Source organism: Somniosus microcephalus, chromosome 6 (genome assembly GCF_052327205.1).
Source record: "Somniosus microcephalus isolate GS21.2 chromosome 6, FLI_Smic_1.0, whole genome shotgun sequence".
In the NCBI taxonomy this organism is placed as follows: Eukaryota; Metazoa; Chordata; class Chondrichthyes; order Squaliformes; family Somniosidae; genus Somniosus; species Somniosus microcephalus.
In genome coordinates this window covers 159,056,409-159,076,436 of record NC_140992.1, presented here as the reverse complement: position 1 = coordinate 159,076,436, position 20,028 = coordinate 159,056,409, and the positions used below count along the sequence as shown (strand labels likewise).

The 20,028-nt window shown below is 52.8% G+C and overlaps 2 protein-coding genes across 2 annotated transcripts in view; one reads left to right on the top strand and one right to left on the bottom strand.

Annotated features, from left to right (window-relative positions):
• LOC147116141 (septin-7-like) overlaps positions 1-20,028 on the top strand; it is an 845,307-nt gene that overhangs the window by 788,054 nt on the left and 37,225 nt on the right. The gene's annotated exons all lie outside the window — the stretch shown is intronic.
• LOC147116142 (septin-7-like) overlaps positions 1-20,028 on the bottom strand; it is a 78,821-nt gene that overhangs the window by 51,845 nt on the left and 6,948 nt on the right. The window contains exons 2-4 of the mRNA XM_085989545.1: positions 5,667-5,767; positions 3,833-3,967; positions 3,318-3,435 (exon numbers count right to left, since the gene is read on the bottom strand). Of these exons, the coding sequence (XP_085845671.1) occupies positions 3,318-3,435; positions 3,833-3,967; positions 5,667-5,767 (354 nt within the window). The remainder of the gene's footprint in view (positions 1-3,317; positions 3,436-3,832; positions 3,968-5,666; positions 5,768-20,028) is intronic.

The following is a 20,028-nucleotide window of genomic DNA, read 5'->3' as shown; positions in this document are numbered from 1 at the left end:
GTTACACTGTGCCCATTCCCCACCCCCAGGAACAGACTCTGGTTATACTGTGCCCATTCCCCACCCCCAGGAACAGACTCTGGTTACACTGTGCCTATTCCCCACCCCAGGAACAGACTCTGGTTATACTGTGCCCATTCCCCACCCCCAGGAACATACTCTGGTTATACTGTGCACATTCCCCACCCCAGGAACAGACTCTGGTTACACTGTGCCCATTCCCCACCCCCAGGAACAGACTCTGGTTACACTGTGCCCATTCCTCACCCCCAGGAACAGACTCTGGTTATACTGTGCCCATTCCCCACCCCCAGGAACAGACTCTGGTTATACTGTGCCCATTCCCCACCCCAGGAACAGACTCTGGTTATACTGTGCCCATTCCTCACCCCCAGGAACAGACTCTGGTTATACTGTGCCCATTCCCCACCCCCAGGAACAGACTCTGGTTACACTGTGCACATTCCCCACCCCCAGGAACAGACTCTGGTTACACTGTGCACATTCCCCACCCCAGGAACAGACTCTGGTTATACTGTGCCCATTCCCCACCCCCAGGAACAGACTCTGGTTACACTGTGCCCATTCCCCACACCCCAGGAACAGACTCTGGTTATACTGTGCACATTCCCCACCCCAGGAACAGACTCTGGTTATACTGTGCCCATTCCTCACCCCCAGGAACAGACTCTGGTTATACTGTGCCCATTCCCCACCCCCAGGAACAGACTCTGGTTACACTGTGCACATTCCCCACCCCCAGGAACAGACTCTGGTTACACTGTGCCCATTCCTCACCCCAGGAACAGACTCTGGTTATACTGTGCCCATTCCCCACCCCCAGGAACAGACTCTGGTTATACTGTGCACATTCCCCACCCCAGGAACAGACTCTGGTTATACTGTGCCCATTCCTCACCCCCAGGAACAGACTCTGGTTACACTGTGCACATTCCCCACCCCAGGAACAGACTCTGGTTATACTGTGCCCATTCCCCACCCCCAGGAACAGACTCTGGTTACACTGTGCCCATTCCTCACCCCAGGAACAGACTCTGGTTATACTGTGCCCATTCCCCACCCCCAGGAACAGACTCTGGTTACACTGTGCCCATTCCTCACCCCAGGAACAGACTCTGGTTACACTGTGCCCATTCCCCACACCCCAGGAACAGACTCTGGTTATACTGTGCACATTCCCCACCCCAGGAACAGACTCTGGTTATACTGTGCCCATTCCCCACCCCCAGGAACAGACTCTGGTTACACTGTGCCCATTCCCCACCCCAGGAACAGACTCTGGTTACACTGTGCACATTCCCCACCCCAGGAACAGACTCTGGTTATACTGTGCCCATTCCCCACCCCCAGGAACAGACTCTGGTTACACTGTGCCCATTCCCCACACCCCAGGAACAGACTCTGGTTACACTGTGCCCATTCCTCACCCCCAGGAACAGACTCTGGTTACACTGTGCCCATTCCCCACCCCCAGGAACAGACTCTGGTTACACTGTGCCCATTCCCCACCCCCAGGAACAGACTCTGGTTATACTGTGCCCATTCCTCACCCCCAGGAACAGACTCTGGTTATACTGTGCCCATTCCCCACCCCCAGGAACAGACTCTGGTTATACTGTGCCCATTCCCCACCCCCAGGAACAGACTCTGGTTACACTGTGCCCATTCCTCACCCCCAGGAACGGACTCTGGTTACACTGTGCCCATTCCTCACCCCCAGGAACAGACTCTGGTTACACTGTGCCCATTCCCCACCCCCAGGAACAGACTCTGGTTACACTGTGCCCATTCCCCACCCCCAGGAACAGACTCTGGTTACACTGTGCCCATTCCTCACCCCCAGGAACAGACTCTGGTTATACTGTGCCCATTCCCCACCCCCAGGAACAGACTCTGGTTACACTGTGCCCATTCCTCACCCCCAGGAACAGACTCTGGTTATACTGTGCCCATTCCCCACCCCCAGGAACAGACTCTGGTTATACTGTGCCCATTCCTCACCCCCAGGAACAGACTCTGGTTATACTGTGCCCATTCCTCACCCCCAGGAACAGACTCTGGTTACACTGTGCCCATTCCTCACCCCCAGGAACAGACTCTGGTTATACTGTGCCCATTCCCCACCCCCAGGAACAGACTCTGGTTACACTGTGCCCATTCCTCACCCCCAGGAACAGACTCTGGTTACACTGTGCCCATTCCCCACCCCCAGGAACAGACTCTGGTTATACTGTGCCCATTCCCCACCCCCAGGAACAGACTCTGGTTACACTGTGCCCATTCCTCACCCCCAGGAACAGACTCTGGTTACACTGTGCCCATTCCCCACCCCCAGGAACAGACTCTGGTTACACTGAGCCCATTCCTCACCCCCAGGAACAGACTCTGGTTACACTGTGCCCATTCCCCACCCCCAGGAACAGACTCTGGTTACACTGTGCCCATTCCTCACCCCCAGGAACAGACTCTGGTTATACTGTGCCCATTCCCCACCCCCAGGAACAGACTCTGGTTATACTGTGCCCATTCCCCACCCCCAGGAACAGACTCTGGTTACACTGTGCCCATTCCCCACCCCCAGGAACAGACTCTGGTTATACTGTGCCCATTCCCCACCCCCAGGAACAGACTCTGGTTACACTGTGCCCATTCCCCACCCCCAGGAACAGACTCTGGTTATACTGTGCCCATTCCCCACCCCCAGGAACAGACTCTGGTTACACTGTGCCCATTCCTCACCCCCAGGAACAGACTCTGGTTATACTGTGCCCATTCCCCACCCCCAGGAACAGACTCTGGTTACACTGTGCCCATTCCCCACCCCCAGGAACAGACTCTGGTTACACTGTGCCCATTCCTCACCCCCAGGAACAGACTCTGGTTACACTGTGCCCATTCCTCACCCCCAGGAACAGACTCTGGTTACACTGTGCCCATTCCCCACCCCCAGGAACAGACTCTGGTTACACTGTGCCCAATTCCCACACCCCAGGAACAGACTCTGGTTACACTGTGCCCATTCCCCACCCCCAGGAACAGACTCTGGTTATACTGTGCCCATTCCCCACCCCCAGGAACAGACTCGGGTTACACTGTGCCCATTCCCCACCCCCAGGAACAGACTCTGGTTACACTGTGCCCATTCCCCACCCCCAGGAACAGACTCGGGTTACACTGTGCCCATTCCCCACCCCCAGGAACAGACTCTGGTTACTCCCTGCTCATTTCGAACTCGAGGAAGAGAGTCTGGTCACACTGTGCTGATGTGTCTGTCGGAATCTCCCCAGGGTTGTTACCTGTTTCTTGAAGTGCTGGCACTCCTCAGGGGTCAGCGTGTCTGCTTTCGCAATGAGTGGAATAATGTTCACCTTCTCGTGTAAACGCTTCATAAACTCGATGTCCAAAGGCTTCAGGCTAGAAGAGAGTGGGAGAAGCTGAGAGCTGGAAGAGGACGCCCTGGGTAAAGTAAAAGAAATGCTCTCCTCCGCTCCGACAGCCGGCTCTGCCCGCACTCACTCTTCTGCTGCCATCTCCCACTCTCCCCCACCACACCCAGGGTGGCTGAGGACCCAGCCAGGCACAACATGCCTCATCCTTGTGCTCCTGAGCCACCCTCCCGTGGGATTGTTGCTGCAACCTGCTATGTCCTACATTACCGACTGCTCTGTGCCCAACACCACCACACTACAACAGGGTACTCAACGTGCTACATCCATTTCCCAACACAGGTACAGCATGGGTTAGATACAGAGTAAAGCTCCCACTACACTGTCCCAAACACTCCCCACTCCCCTCCCCACGCAGGGCTCACCCGTGTCCTGACGGAGCGATGAAGTACAGGCAGCAATGCACGCGTGTGTCCGACATTTGGCGCCGGTTCACTCGGGACTCGGAATTTAGGAAATCCTCGAACTTGCTGTCGATGTAGTTTATGACTGGTTGCCAACTGCAAGAGATCAGAAATGAGAGGTGAGGCATTCAGTGACAGCGAACCTGCATCCACCGCTCCCCCGGGCGCCCTCTGCATCCACCGCTCCCCCGGGCGCCCTCTGCATCCTTCGCCTTAGGCAGTCCCTCGGAACCGAGGATGACTTGCTTCCACACTAAAAATGAGTTCGCAGGTGACTGATGAGTCCAATGCGGGACCTACAGTCTCTGTCACAGGTGGGGCAGACGGTGGTTGAAGGGGCGGGTGGGTGGGGTGCTTGGGTTGACGTGCGCTCCTTGCGCTGCCTGCGCTTGGCTTCCGCTTGCTCCCAGCGAAGAGACTCGAGGTGTTTGGCGCCTTCCCGGATGCTTCTCCTCCACTTTGTGCGGTCTTGGGCCAGGGATTCCCAGGTGTCGGTGGGGATGTTACACTTTTCCCAAGGAGGCTTTGAGGGTGTCCTTAAAGCGTTTCCTCTGCCCACCTGGGGCTCTCTTGCCGTGCCGGAGTTCTGAGTAGAGCACTTGTTTTCGGAGTCTCGTATCGGGCATGCGGACAATGTGACCCGTCCATCGGAGCTGATTGAGCGTGGTCAGAGCGTCGATGCTGGGGATGTTGGCCTGAGCAAGAACACAGACGTTGGTGCGCCTATCCTGCCAATGGATTTGCAGGATCTTGCGGAGGCAGCGTTGGTGGTACCTCGCCAGTGCTTTGAGGTGCCTGCTGTACATGGTCCATGTCTCTGAGGCATACAGCAGGGCAGGTATCACTGCTGCCCTGTAGACGATGAGCTTAGTGCCAGGTTGGAGGTCCTGGTCTTCAAACACTCTCTTCCTCAGGCGACCGAAGGCTGCACTGGCACACTGAAGGCGGTGTTGGACTTCGTCGTCGACGTCTGCCCTTGTTGACAGTAGGCTCCCGAGGTATGGAAAGTGGTCCACGTTGTCCAAGGCCTTGTCGTGGATTTTGATAATCGGGGGGGGCAGCACTGTGTGGCGGGGGCAGGTTTGGAGTTCGCCCTCTGAGTGAGCGCAGACGCAAGCATCGTCTGCATACTGTAATTCGATGACAGAGGATGGGACGACCTTGGATCTGGACTGGAGGTGACGGAGGTTGAACAGTTTTCCATTTGTTCTGTAAATTAGCTCCACTCCAGTGGGGAGCTTACTGAGGGTGAGATGGAGCATTGCAGCAAGGAAGATTGAGAAGAGCGTTGGTGCGATGACACAGCCTTGCTTGACCCTGGTTCGTACGTGAATTGGGTCTGTGGTGGAAACGTTGGTCAGGATCACGGCTTGCATGTCGTCGTGAAGCAGGCGGAGGATAGTGACAAACTTTTGAGGGCAGCCGAATTTGAGGAGGACACTCCATAATCCCACCACTCCCCCGGGCGCCCTCTGCATCCACCGCTCCCCCGGGTGCTCTCTCACTCACGAGGTTTTTCTTAAAATTGTGACTACTTCTACTCAGGATAATGCTCGATAGCGCTGGGGGGAAAGGACTTGCATTTCTACTGTGCCTTTCATCATCTCAGGACGTCCTAAAGCGCTCCACACCCAATGAAATACTTTTGAAGTACAGTCACTGTTGGAATGTAGGAAAAGCGGCAGCCTATTAGTACACAGGAAGGTTCCACAAAGATAAATGAGAGAAATGGGCGGGGGCGCGGGGAGGAGACAGGTTCTATATTTTATCTTTTTGCAGCAGGACCTGAACCTACCAGTTACTGTTGTCCACCGCATCTCCAAACCCTGGGGTGTCGACGACGGTCAGTGTGAGCTGCACACCACCTTCTTTAACCAGAACCTTTGCCTGTTCAACCTGGAAACACAGGTAAACCCTACTCAGGCCTCCAGTTAAAAAGCATCTCGCTACTCAAACAAAGTGGAGAGAGCAAGCCTGAGGGGAAACAGTGCGAGAGGACAACAGATAAAGGAGGGACCCGCGGGGGGGGGGGCTCTGCGGGAGTGTCCAGGGGAGGGGAGGGGCGGGCCACGGAAGGGGCGGGCTCCGCAGGAGGGGGGGAGGCGGGCCGCGTGTGGGGGGGGCGGGGGCGGGGGCAAGAGGCGGGCCACGGGAGGCAGGCTGCAGGAGGCGGCCACAGGAGGGGGGAAGCGGGCTCCGCCGGGGGGAGGGGGGAAACAAAAGCATTGAAGAGAGTTTCAGCAGATGAGCTGAGGCAAGGGCAGAGACATGTCATGTTACGGCGGTGGAAATAGGCTGTCTTGGTGACGGAGAGGATATGGGTTTCGAAGCTCAGTTCAGGGTCAAATGTAATGGCAAGGTTGCGAACAGTCTGGTTCAGCCTCAGGGACCATGGAGAGGGATGCCGGCGGTAGCTAGGAGTTTGTGGCGGAGACACACGACAATGGCTTCGGTCTTACCAATAATTAGTTGGAAGAAATTCCTGCTCATCGAATACTGGATGTGGGACAAGCAGCGTGACAAATCAAGAGATAGTGAAGGGGTTGAGAGAGGTGGTGGTGAAGTAGAGCTGGGTATTGTCAGTGTACATGTAGAACCTGACGTCATGTTTTCGGATGAGGTTGTCTAGATGCAGTATGTAGATGAGAAATAGGAGGGGGCCAAGGATAGATCCTTGGGAGACAGAGGTAACGGTGCGGAGCGGGAAGAGAAGCCATTACAGGAGATTCTCTGGCTACAACTGGATAGATAAGAATGGAACCAGGCAAGGGCAGTCTCCCCAAGCTAGACAACAGAGGAGAGGCATTGGAGGAGGATGGTGTGATCAACTATGTCAAAGGTTGCAGACAGGGCGAGGAGGGATAGTTTACCACGGTCACAGTCATATAGGATGTCACTTGTGACTTTGATAAGGGCTGTTTCAGTGCTGTGTCAGAGGCGGAAACCTGATTGGAGGGATTCAAACATAGAGTTCCGGGAAAGATGGGCACGGATTTGGGAGCCAACAAGTTCAAAGACATAGAAACATAGAAGATAGGAGCAGGAGTAGGCCATTCGGCCCCTCAAGCCTGTTCCGCCATTTAATGAGATCATGGCTGATCATCCAAATTCAGTACCCTGTCCCTGCTATCTCCCCATATCCCTTGATCCCTTTAGCCTTAAGAAATATATCTAACTCCTTCTTGAATATATTTAATAAGTTGGCCTCAATTGCCTTCTGTGGTAAAGAATTCCACAGGATCACCACTCCCTGGGTGAAGAAATTCCTCCTCATCTCAGTCCTAAATGGCTTACCCCTTATCCTTAGACTGTGACCCCTGGTTCTGGACTCCCCTGCCATCGGGAACATCCTTCCTGCATCTAGTCTGTCTAGTCCTGTTAGAATTTTATAAGTTTCAATGAGATCCCCTCTCATTCTTCTAAGCTCGAGCGAATATAAGCCTAATCGACTCAATCTCTCTTCATACATCATTCCTGCCATCCCAGGTATCAGCCTGGTGAATCTTCGCTGCACTCCCTCCATGGCAAGAACATCCTTCCTCAGATAAGGCAACCAAAACTGCACACAATACTCAAGATGTGGTCTCACCAAGGCCCTGTACAACTGCAGCAAGACATCCTTGCTCCTGTACTCGAATCCTCTCGCTATGATGGCCAACATACCATTTGCCTTCTCAACCGCCTGCTGCACCTGCATGCTTACCTTCAGCGACTGGTGCACAAGGACACCCAGGTCTCGTTGCACTTCCCCTTCTCCCAATCTATTGCCATTCAGATAATAATCTGCCTTCCTGTTTTTGCCACCAAAGTGGATAACCTCACATTTATCCACATTATATTCCATCTGCCATGTTTTTGCCCAACCACCCAACCTATCCAAATCATCCTGGAGTTTCACAGAATCACAGAAACCCCACAGTGCAGATAGAGGCCATTTCGGCCCATCGAGCCTGCACCGACACATATCCCACCCGATCCCCGTAACCCCTACACCAACACATATCCCACCCTATCCCCGTAACCCCATGTATTTAATCCCCCTAACACTAAGGGTCAATTTATCACAGCCAATCAACCTAACCCACACATCTTTGGGCTGTGGGAGGAAACCGGAGCAAACCCACGCAAACACGGGGAGAATGTGCAAACTCCACACAGACAGTTGCCCGAGGCCAGATTCGAACCCGGGTCCCTGGCGCTGTGAGGCAACAGTGCTAACCACTATGCCACCGTTCTTGGCATCCTCCTGACAGCGCACACTCCCACCCAGCTTTGTGTCATCTGTAAATTTGGAGATATTACATCTAGTTCCCTCGTCCAGATCATTAATATATATTGTGAACAGCTGGGGTCCAAGGACCGATCCCTGCGGTACCCCACTAGTCACTGCCTGCCACTCGGAAAATGACCTGTTTATTCCAACTCTTTGCTTTCTGTCTGCCAACCAGTTCTCTATCCAAGTCAATACCTTGCCCCCAATCCCATGTGCCTTAACTTTACACGCTAATCTCTTATGCGGGACCTTATCAAAAGCCTTCTGAAAGTCCAAATACACCACATCCACTGGTTCTCCCTTATCTATTTTACCAGTTACATCCTCAAAAAATTCCAGTAGATTAGTCAAGCACGATTTACCTTTTGTAAATCCATGTTGACTTTGTCCAATCCTGTCACTGTTTTCCAAGTGCTCTGCTATTACATCTTTTATAATGGACTCTAGCATTTTCCCCACTACCGAGGTCAGGCTTACTGGTCTGTAATTCCCCGTTTTCTCTCTACCACCTTTTTTGAATAGTGGGGTAACATTAGCTACCCTCCAATCCATGGGTACTGTTCCAGATTCCATCGAATGTTGGAAGATGATCAACAATGCATCTACTATTTCTAGGGCCACTTCCTTAAGTACCCTAGGATGTAGATTATCAGGCCCTGGGGATTTATCGGCCTTCAATCCCATCAATTTCCCTAAAACCATTTCCCTACAAATACTGATTTCTTTCAGTTCCTCCCTTTCATCAGACCCTATGTTCCCCGACATCTCTGGGAGGTTATTTGTGTCCTCCTTTGTGACGACAGAACCAAAATATGTATTTAATTGGTCTGTCATTTCTTTGTTCCCCATTATAAATTCCCCTGATTCTGACTGCAAGGGACCTACGCTTGACTTCACCAATCTTTTTCTCTTCACATATCTATAAAAGCTTTTACTGTCAGTTTTTATGTTCCCTGCAAGCTTACTCTCATATTCAATTTTCCCCTTCTTAATTAATCCCTTTGTCCTCCTTTGTTGAATCCTAAACTGCTCCCAATCCTCAGGTTTACTGCTTTTTCTGGCCAATTTATATGTCCTCTCCTTGGCTCTTATGCTATCCCTAATTTCCCTCGTTAGCCACGGTTGAGTCACCTTTTTTGTTTTATTTTTATGCCAAACTGGGATGAACAAATTCTGTAGTTCATCCATGCGGTTTTTGAATGTTTGCCATTGCCTTTCCACCGTCAACCCTTTGAGTGACATTCCCCAGTTAATTCTACCCAACTCGCGCCTCACAGAATCACAGAAACCCCACAGTGCAGATAGAGGCCATTTCGGCCCATCGAGCCTGCACCGACACATATCCCACCCGATCCCCGTAACCCGTAACCCCTACCATCGTAGTTTCCTTTATTTAAATTCAGGACCCTAGTCTCTGAGTCAACTACTTCATTCTCCATCTTAATGAAGAATTCAATCATATTATGATCGCTCCAACCCAAGGGGATTCGTACAACAAGATTGCTAATTAATCCTTTCGCGTTACATAATACCCAGTCTAAGATGGTCTGATCTCTGATTGGTTCCTCGACATATTGGTCCAGGAAACCATCCCGTAAACACTCCAGGAATTCCTCCTCCACAGTATTGTTACTATTTTGGTTAGCCCAATCTATATGTAGATTAAAGTCACCCATGATAACTGTTGTGCCCTTATTGCACGCTTCTCTAATTTCTCTTTTAATGCCATCCCCAACCTCTGCATTACTGTTTGGAGGTCTATATACTACTCCCACTAACATTTTCTGTCCCTTGGTATTTCTCAGTTCTACCCATACAGATTCCACATCATCAGAGCTAATATCCTTCCTTACAATTGTGTTAATCCTTTCTTTAACCAGCAATGCTACCCACGTCTCTTTCCTTTTTGCCTATCTTTCCTGAATATTGAATACCCCTGGATGTTGAGTTCCCAGCCTTGGCCACCCTAGAGCCATGTTTCCGTAATCCCAATCAAATCATATTCGTTTACCTCCATTTGCGCAGCTAATTCATCCACCTTATTACGAATGCTCCTCGCATTAAGACACAAGGCCTTCAGGCTTGTTTTTTTTAACGCTCTTAGACCTATTAGAATTATTATTTTCTGTGGCCCTGTTTGATTTACACCCTTGATTTCTCTGCCTTCCACTTTTGCTTTTATCCTTCCTGTCTTTTGTTTCTATCCTTGCTTCCCTTTCCTCTGTCTCCCTGCACAGGTTCCCAACCCCCTGCCATTTTAGTTTAGAACTTTGGAAAGGAAAGGGAGGTTGGAGATGGGGCGGTAGTTTGCAAGGACAGAGGGGTCAAGGGCAATGTTCGCTTTAATTTTGTTTGTGTGGGCCATTCAAAATACCACGCACACACGGTCGTTCCCATCAGCCGGCTGCGTGGGTTCCCTGGAGCGCTGTGCGGCTGCACTGCTTACAGGGAACAGTGATCAAGGGTTGTTTTTTCCAAGGAGGAGGGTTGATGACGGCAGATTTGCAGGGGAAGGGGGACAATACCTGAAGAGAGGGAACCGTTAATAATATCAGCTAACATGGGGCCCAGGAAGGGAAGTTGGGTGGTCAGCAGTTTAGTGGGAATAGGGTTGAGGGGGCAGGAGGTGGGTCTCATGGATAAGATGAGCTTGGAGAGGGCATGAGGGGAGAGAGGAGAGAAACTAGAAAAAGATGCAGGATCAGGACTATGGCAGGGGGAACCTTAGAGGAAGTTTTGCCCAGTGGGTTGGGGAAGGGGGGGAGAAGGGGCAGAGACAGCTGAACGGATGGTCTCAATCTTAGTGACAAAGAAACCCATGAGCTCTTCACACTTGTTGGTGGTAAGGGTGGAGGAGGCAGGGGAGAGGGGTTTAAAAAGATGGTTTGTAGTGGAGAAGAGAAGCCAGGGGTTATCCTTGCATTCCAGGATGATCCTCAATGGGCTGAATACAAAGGGGTGAAAGTGATGCTTCAGTTGTACAGAGCCTTGGTCAGATCCCAACAGGAGCACTGCATTTAGGTCTGGCAATGCACCGGAGGAGGGATATATTGGCCTTGGTGGGGGTGCAGCACAGATTTACCAGAATGATACCAGGGTTAAAATTTGAGGACAGGTTGCATAGCCTAGACCTGTATTCCCTCGAGTATAGAAGATTAATGGATGATCTAATTGAGGTGTTTAAGATGATGAAAGGAATTGTTCGGGTAGATAGAAACTATTCCCTCTGGTGGGGGGAATCCAGAACAAGGGACATAACCTTAAAATTACAGCCAGGCCGTTCAGCGTGATGTCAGGAAGCACAAAGGATAGTGGAAATCTGGAACACTCGCCCCCAAAAAGTTGTTGAGGCCGGGGGGGTCAACTGATCATTTCAAAACTGAGATTGAAAGATTTTTGTTAGGCAAGGGTATTAAGAGTTAGGGAATCAAGGAGGAGGGACTTCAGTTATGTGGCGAGACCGGAGAAGCTAGGGCTGTCCTCCTTAGAGCAGAGAAGGTTAAGGGGAGATTTGATAGAGGCATTCCAAATTATGAAGGGTTTTGATGGAGTCGATAAGGAGAAACTGTTTCCAGAGGCAGAAGGGTCAGTAGCCAGAGGACACAGATATAAGGTATTTTCTTCGACAACACCTCTCGAACCCGCGACCTCTACCACCTAGAAGGAGAAGGGCAGCAGGTGCATGGAACACCATCACCTGCAAGTTCCACTCAAGTTCCACATCCTAACTTGGAAATATATCGCCGTTCCTTCATCGTCACTGGGTCAAAATCCTGGAACTCCCTCCCAAATGGCACTGTGGGAGTACCTTCACTGCACAGGGACTGCAGTGGTTCAAGGCGGCGGCTCACCACCATCTTCTCACGGGCAATTAGGGATGGGCAATAAATGCTGGCCTTGCCAGTGATGCCCACATTCCATGAATGAACTGAAAAAACTGGCAAAGGAATCAGAGGCAACATTTTGATATATATTAATGACCTGGGCTTGGATATGCAGACCATAATTTCAAAGTTTGCAGATGACACAAAACTTGGAATTGTAGTAAACAATGAGGAGGATAGTAACAGACTTCAGGAGGACATACAGACTGGTGAAATGGGCGGACACATGGGAAATGAAATTTAATACAGAAAGCGTGAAATGATACATTTTGGTAGGAAGAATGAGGAGAAGCAATATTAACTAAATGGTATAATTTTAAAGGGGGTGCACGAACTAATGCGTATGCACACAAATATTTGAAGGTGGCAGGACAAATTGAGAAGGCTGTTAAAAAGCATATGGGATCCTTGGCCTTATTAATAGGAGGAAGAGAGTACAAAAGTGTGGTAAACCACTGTTATTGCATATTGTTACCTCTGGTTGGCGCTGTGTACCAATGCATGCCTCAGCTGGCTCCGCCCACATGGCCAGGTATAAAGGTGGGTGTTTCGGCAACCCACTTCCTTCTTGGAACCAGTCGTCCACGAGAGGCATGCTCTGTTCTTTAGTTAATAAAAGCCTTTTCATTACCTTCCTAATTCATCGCCTTTTATGGAGTAATTGATAAGCGTATCAATTTTATTAACTAAAAGTAAAATGGCGACACCTGAGCAGCAACAACAGCAGGCGTTGCTGCGAGCCCTCAGACCAGCATGCCTGGACCTCGACCCTCAAGCAGCGGGTTCATCGACCAATTTCGAACACTGGCTGAGCTGCTTTGAATCCTTCCTAGAAGCCGTGACATCGGAGGAGAACTAAAAGTTTTGACCGCCCAGGTGAGCCCTCAAGTATATACACTCATCCGGGACGCTGCTGCGTACACGGCGGCCCTCGAACTACTAAAAGGGCAATACACGCGCCCAGTGAACACGATTTACGCCAGACACCTCTTGGGATCCCGCAGGCAGCAACCGGGGGAAATGGTAGAGGCATTTTTACGGGCGTTACAGACACTCTGCAGGGACTGCGACTGTAAGGAGGTAACGGCTGCGGGGCACGCGGAGGGACTTACCTGTGATGCCTTCGTTAGGGGCCTCCAGTCCGACTACTCCCGGCAGAGACTGCTCGAAAGCAAGGAGCTCGACCTGAAGACGGCCGTAGCCCTTGCGCTCTCGTTAGATGCGGCCCACCGAAACCTCGAAGCATACTCACGTAACGGCGCCGCGCCATGGCCATCGCGACCTTGGGACATGGGACCGCCGCCCCCGGTACCAACTGCAGCGATGCCCCGTAACCAGGCCCAAAAATGCTATTTCTGTGGCCAGTTAAAACACCCTAGAGCGCACTGCCCGGCTAAGACCGCTACCTGCTCGGGCTGCGGGAAGAAAGGCCATTACGCCAATGCCTGCAGGGGGAAACCCGCGAACACCAGCAGCGCCGCGTGCGAACTGTGGGGGCAGCCATCTTATCCGCCATTTTGTGCACCTCCGGCCGCATGGCCGCCGCCATTTTGTCCGCTGCACTCAACCGCCATTTTGTCTCCGGACTCGACCACCGTCTCGTCGGACGACCATATCGACTCACTCAGCCATACACTGGCCTCCGTTACGCTGGATCAAGCCCTCCCTCATCATCTGTCCAGGTCCATGATGGACATCACGGTAAACGGCCGCGCCACCACTTGCCTATTTGACAGCGGGAGCACAGAGAGTTTTATTCACCCCGACACGGTACGTAGCCACTCCCTCACGGTCCTGCCAACGCGCCATCGGATTTCTATGGCGTCTAAGTCCCACTCAATGGACGTCGGCGGCTACTGTGTGGTGACCCTTTCGGTTAGGGGCACAGAATATAAAAATTTTAAACTTCTAGTCCTGCCCAGTCTTTGCGCTGCCGTGCTGCTAGGGTTGGATTTTCAGTGCCACCTTAAAAGTGTCACATTAGCATACGGTGGACCCCTCCCCCCACTCACAGTCTGCAACCAACACCTTTTAAATCGCCCGCCGCACACCACTTGCAGCCTTTCCACACTCAAAGTCCCCCCCCCACTCCCTTGTTCGCTAACCTCACCCACGACTGCAAACCCATCGCTACCAAGAGCGGGCGGTACAGCGCCGGGGACAGAGCTTTTATTAGCTCTGAGGTGGAGCGGCTCTTGAAGGAGGGCATTATCGAAGGGAGCACCAGCCCCTGGCGAGCCCAGGTTGTAGTCGTTAAAACCACCGATAAACGCCGCCTGGTCATTGACTACAGCCAAACCATAAACCGGTACACTCAGCTGGACGCATACCCCCTTCCTCGCATATCTGATATGGTCAATCAGATTGCGCAATACAAAGTATTCTCCACCATTGACCTTAAGTCAGCATACCACCAACTCCCCATCCGCCATGAGGACCGCCAGTATACTGCCTTCGAGGCGAACGGCCGCCTCTACCACTTCCTTAGGGTTCCCTTTGGCGTCACCAACGGGGTTTCGGTCTTCCAAAGGGAGATGGACCGGATGGTTGACCAGAACGCGCTGCAGGCCACCTTTCCCTATCTGGATAACGTCACCATCTGTGGCCACGACCAGCAGGACCATGACATTAATCTAGAAAAATTCCTCCGTACGGCCCAACGGCTGAACCTAACGTACAATAAGGAGAAATGTATGTTTCGCACCAAGTGCCTTGCCATTCTCGGCTGCGTAGTGGAGAACGGAGTCATCGGGCCCGACCCCGACAGAATGCGCCCCCTTATGGAGCTCCCCCTCCCCCACTGCCAAAAAGCACTGAAGAGATGCCTGGGGTTTTTCTCTTACTATGCCCAGTGGGTGCCCCACTATGCGGACAAAGCCAGAACCCTCATCAAATCCACCTCCTTCCCCCTGACACCAGGGGCGTGTGCAGCCTTCACTCTTATCAAGAGCGATATTGCGAAGGCCACAATGCACGCAGTGGATGAGTCCATCCCCTTCCAAGTGGAGAGCGATGCATCCGACTTCGCCCTAGCTGCGACCCTTAACCAGGCGGGGAGACCCGTGGCCTTTTTCTCAAGGACCCTCCAGGGCCCCGAGACGCGACACTCCTCTGTCGAAAAGGAGGCCCAGGCTATTGTGGAAGCGGTGCGTCACTGGAGGCATTACATGGCCGGAAAACGGTTTACCCTTCTCACTGACCAGCGTTCAGTTGCTTTTATGTTTAATAATAAGCAGAGGGGCAAAATCAAGAACGACAAGATCTTGAGGTGGCGAATCGAACTCTCCACCTACAATTACGATATCTTGTACCGGCCCGGGAAACTCAATGAGCCCCCAGATGCCCTATCACGTGGTACATGCGCCAACGCGCAGGTTGATAGACTGCAGTCCCTCCACAATGCCCTCTGCCACCCGGGGGTCACCAGGTTCTTCCATTTCATCAAATCCCGTAACCTGCCCTACTCCATCGAGGAGGTCAGGACCATGACCAGGAACTGCCAAATCTGTGCCGAGTGCAAACCGCATTTTTATAGGCCAGACAGAGCAAGCCTGATCAAGGCCACTCGCCCCTTCGAGCGCCTGAGCGTCGATTTTAAAGGGCCCCTCCCCTCCTCTGCCCGCAACGTGTACTTCCTCAACATAATTGATGAGTACTCCCGTTTGCCATCCCTTGCCCAGACATGACCAGTACCACGGTCATCAAATGTCTGAATGACCTCTTCGCCTTGTTCGGGTTCCCTAGCTATAGACATAGCGACAGGGGCTCATCTTTCATGAGCGACGAACTTCGGCAGTACCTGCTCGCGAGAGGTATTGCTACGAGTAGGACCACCAGCTACAACCCCCGGGGGAACGGCCAGGTGGAAAGAGAGAACGCGACGGTTTGGAAGGCCGTCCTATTAGCCTTAAAATCTAAGGGCCTTCCGACCTCTCGCTGGCAAGAGGTCCTCCCTGCGGCGCTCCACTCCATCCGGTCACTGCTTTGTACTGCCACTAATGCCACCCCTCATGAGCAAATGTTCGTTTTCCCCAGGAAGTCCACATCGGGAACCTCGCTACCGACATGGCTGACCTCTCCTGGGCCCGTCCTACTGCAGAGGCACGTGAGGACCCATAAAACAGACCCCCTGGTCGAGAGGGTGAACCTCCTACACGCCAACCCCCAGTATGCCTACGTGGCATACCCAGACGGGCGGGAGGACACGGTCTCCATACGAGACCTCGCACCCTCGGGTGCCCCTGAACTACCACCGTTATCCCCCACCACCCCTCCCAACCCAACCCCTATAGACGGCATGCCGGAGCCCCAGGACCCTTCGTTGACCACCCAGACACCAGATTCGACGTTGGATACTGCACCACCGCCGCCGCCACCACGACGACGATCAGGACGTCAGACAAGGCCTCCTGATAGACTTACCTACACGAACTTGTAGTACACTTCACCCCGCCGGACTCAATTTTAAACAAGGGGTGAATGTGGTAAACCACTGTTATTGCATATTGTTACCTCTGGTTGGCGGTGTACCAATGCATGCCTCAGCTGGCTCCGCCCACATGACCAGGTATAAAGGTGGGTGTTTCGGCAACCCACTTCCTTCTTGGAACCAGTCGTCCACGAGAGGCATGCTCTGTTCTTTAGTTAATAAAAGCCTTTTCATTACCTTCCTAATTCATCGCCTTTTATGGAGTAATTGATAAGCGTATCAAAAAGCAAGGAAGTTATGCTAAACCTTAATAAAACACTGGTTTGGCCTCAGCTGGAGTATTGTGTTCAATTCTGGGCACCACACTTTTGGAAGGATGTAAGGACTTAGAGGGGGTGAAGAGGACAATGGTGCCACGGGTGCAGGACTTCAGTTCTGTGGAGACTGGAGAAGCTAGGGTTATTCTCCTTAGAGCAGAGAAGGTTAAGGGGAGATTTGATAGAGCTGTTATGAATTTGTGAAGAGTAAATAAGGAGGACGCGACTACTGCCAACGAACCGGAAGCTGCGAAGAAGCATTCTGTGCATGTGCGATTCCGGCTCGTAAACAGGTTTTTTTAAATGTCGGGGAGAGAGCGGGCTCTGGGGGTGAATGCCGGGGAGAGAGAGCGGACTCTGGAGGTGAATGCCGGGGAGAGAGAGCGGACTCTGCAGGTGAATGCCGGGGAGAGAGAGCGGACTCTGGAGGTGAATGCCGGGGAGAGAGAGCGGACTCTGGGGGTGAATGCCGGGGAGAGAGAGCGGACTCTGGGGGTGAATGCCGGGGAGAGAGAGCGGACTCTGGGGGTAAATGCCGGGGAGAGAGAGCGGGCTCTGGGGGTAAATGCAGGGGAGAGCGAGCGGGCTCTGGGGGTGATATACCTATCAATTCATCCAATGAAAAGCGACGAGTTAAGAAAGTAACTATAGGTTTTTATTGGCTAAATAACAGAGCCCACCCTCGTGGGTGATCGGATCCAACAAGGAGGAATACCAGCCAGTCGACCACCTTTATACCTGGGCAGGTAGGTGGAGCCATGGGCGGAGTCAGCAGTGGTCAGCCCAGGTATAACAGCGTGACAAGAGGCGACCTCGTACAGTGATACAACAGTGTGAACAGTGATAACGATATAACAGTGATAACTATAGTGTAACGATAGTGAACGATAAAAGTGGTTTACCACATTCACCCCTTGTTTAGATTTGAGTCCGGCGGGGTGAAGTGTACTACCAGTTCTGGTAAGTCAGTCTGTCCGGAGGCCTCGTAAGCCTTTCTGATCGTCGCAGCGGCGGTGTTGCATTCTCCGGTGTTGATGCTGGTGTCTGCGTGGTCGGCGAAGGCTCGTGGGGTTCCGGCATGCCGTCTACCTGAGCTGGAATTGGGGGGGGGGTGGGGGGGGGGTAAAGGTGGTGTCTCCGGAATGCCCGAGGGTGCGAGGTCTCGCAAGGAGACTGTGTCCTCCCGCCCGTCCGGGTAAGCCACATAGGCGTACTGGGGGTTGGCGTGCAGGAGGTTCACCTTCTCGACCAGGGGGTCCGTTTTATGGGTCCTCACGTGCTTTCGCAGCAGGACGGGCCCCGGGGAGGTCAGCCAGGTTGGTAGTGTGGTTCCCGTAGTCGACTTCCTGGGGAAAACAAACATTCGTTCATGGGGGGTGGCGTTAATGGCAGTGCAAAGTAGTGACCGGATGGAGTGCAGGGCTGCCGGGAGGACTTCCTGCCAGCGGGAGGTTGGGAGGCCCTTAGACTTTAAGGCTAAGAGGACGGCCTTCCATACCGTCGCGTTCTCTCTTTCTACCTGGCCGTTCCCTCGGGGGTTGTAGCTGGTGGTCCTGCTTGCAGCAATACCTCTCGCTAGTAGGAACTGACGGAGTTCCTCGCTCATGAAGGAGGAGCCCCGGTCACTATGTATATAGTTTGGGAACCCGAACAAGGCGAAGAGGTCGTTCAGGCATTTGATGACCGTGGTACTGGTCATGTCTGGGCAGGGGAAGGCAAAGGGGAAACGGGAGTACTCATCAACGATGTTGAGGAAATACACATTACGGTCAGAGGACGGGAGGGGCCCCTTAAAGTCGATGCTCAGGCGCTCGAAGGGGCGGGTGGCCTTGATCAGGCTTGCTCTGTCCGGCCTAAAGAAGTGCGGTTTGCACTCGGCACAGGTCTGGCAGTTCCTGGTCATGGTCCTGACCTCCTCGATGGAGTATGGCAGGTTGCGAGCCTTAATGAAGTGGTAAAGTCTGGTGACCCCGGGGTGGCAGAGGTCGTTGTGGAGGGTCTGAAGTCTATCACTTTGCGCGCTGGCGCATGTAATTCGTGACAGAGCATCAGGGGGATCGTTCAGCTTACCTTACCTTACCTTACAAGATATCATAATCATAGGTGGATAGTTCGATTCTCCACCTCAATATCTTGTCATTCTTGATTTTGCCCCTCAGCTTGTTATTAAACATAAAAGCGACCGAACGCTGGTCGGTGAGGAGGGTAAATCGTTTGCCTGCCAGGTAATGCCTCCAGCGTCGTACCGCCTCCACAATCACCTGGGCCTCCTTCTCGGCCGACGAGTGTCGGATCTCAGGGCCCTGTAGGGTCCTTGAGAAGAAGGCCACTGGTCTCCCCTCCTGGTTAAGGGTAGCGGCTAGGGCGAAGTCGGATGCATCGCTCTCCACGTGGAAGGGGATGGACTCGTCCACTGCGTGCATTGTGGCCTTGGCGATGTCTCCCTTAATGAGGGAGAAGGCTGCGCACGCTTCCTCCGTAAGGGGGAAGGATGTGGACTTCATGAGGGGTCTGGCTTTGTCTGCATAATTGGGCACCCATTGGGCATAGTAGGCGAAGAGCCCCAGGGTTCTCTTCAGAGCCTTTGGACAGTGGGGGAGGGGTAGCTCCATGAGGGGACGCATTCTTTCGGGGTCGGGGCCGATGACTCCGTTCTCTACTACACAGCCGAGGATGGCAAGGCGCGAGGTGTTAAACACACATTTCTCCTTATTGTAGGTGAGGTTCAGCCGTTGGGCCGTACGGAGGAATCTCTCCAGATTAATGTCATGGTCCTGCCGGTCGCGGCCGCAGATGGTGACGTTATCTAGGTAGGGAAACGTGGCATGCAGCCCGTTCTGGTCAACCATCCGGTCCATCTCCCTTTGGAAGACCGAAACCCCGTTGGTGACGCCGAAGGGAACCCTAAGGAAGTGGTAGAGGCGGCCGTTCGCCTCGAAGGCTGTATACTGGCGGTCCTCAGGGCGGATAGGGAGTTGGTGATAGGCCGACTTAAGGTCGATGGTGGAGAATACCCGGTACTGCGCAATCTGATTGACCATATCAGATATGCGGGGAAGGGGGTATGCGTCCAGCTGGGTGTACCTGTTTATGGTCTGGCTGTAGTCGATGACCAGGCGGTTTTTATTGCCGGTCTTAACGACCACGACCTGGGCACGCCAGGGGCTGGTGCTCCCCTCGATGATGCCCTCCTTCAGGAGACGCTGCACCTCAGAGCTAATGAAAGCTCTGTCCCCGGCGCTGTACCGCCTGCT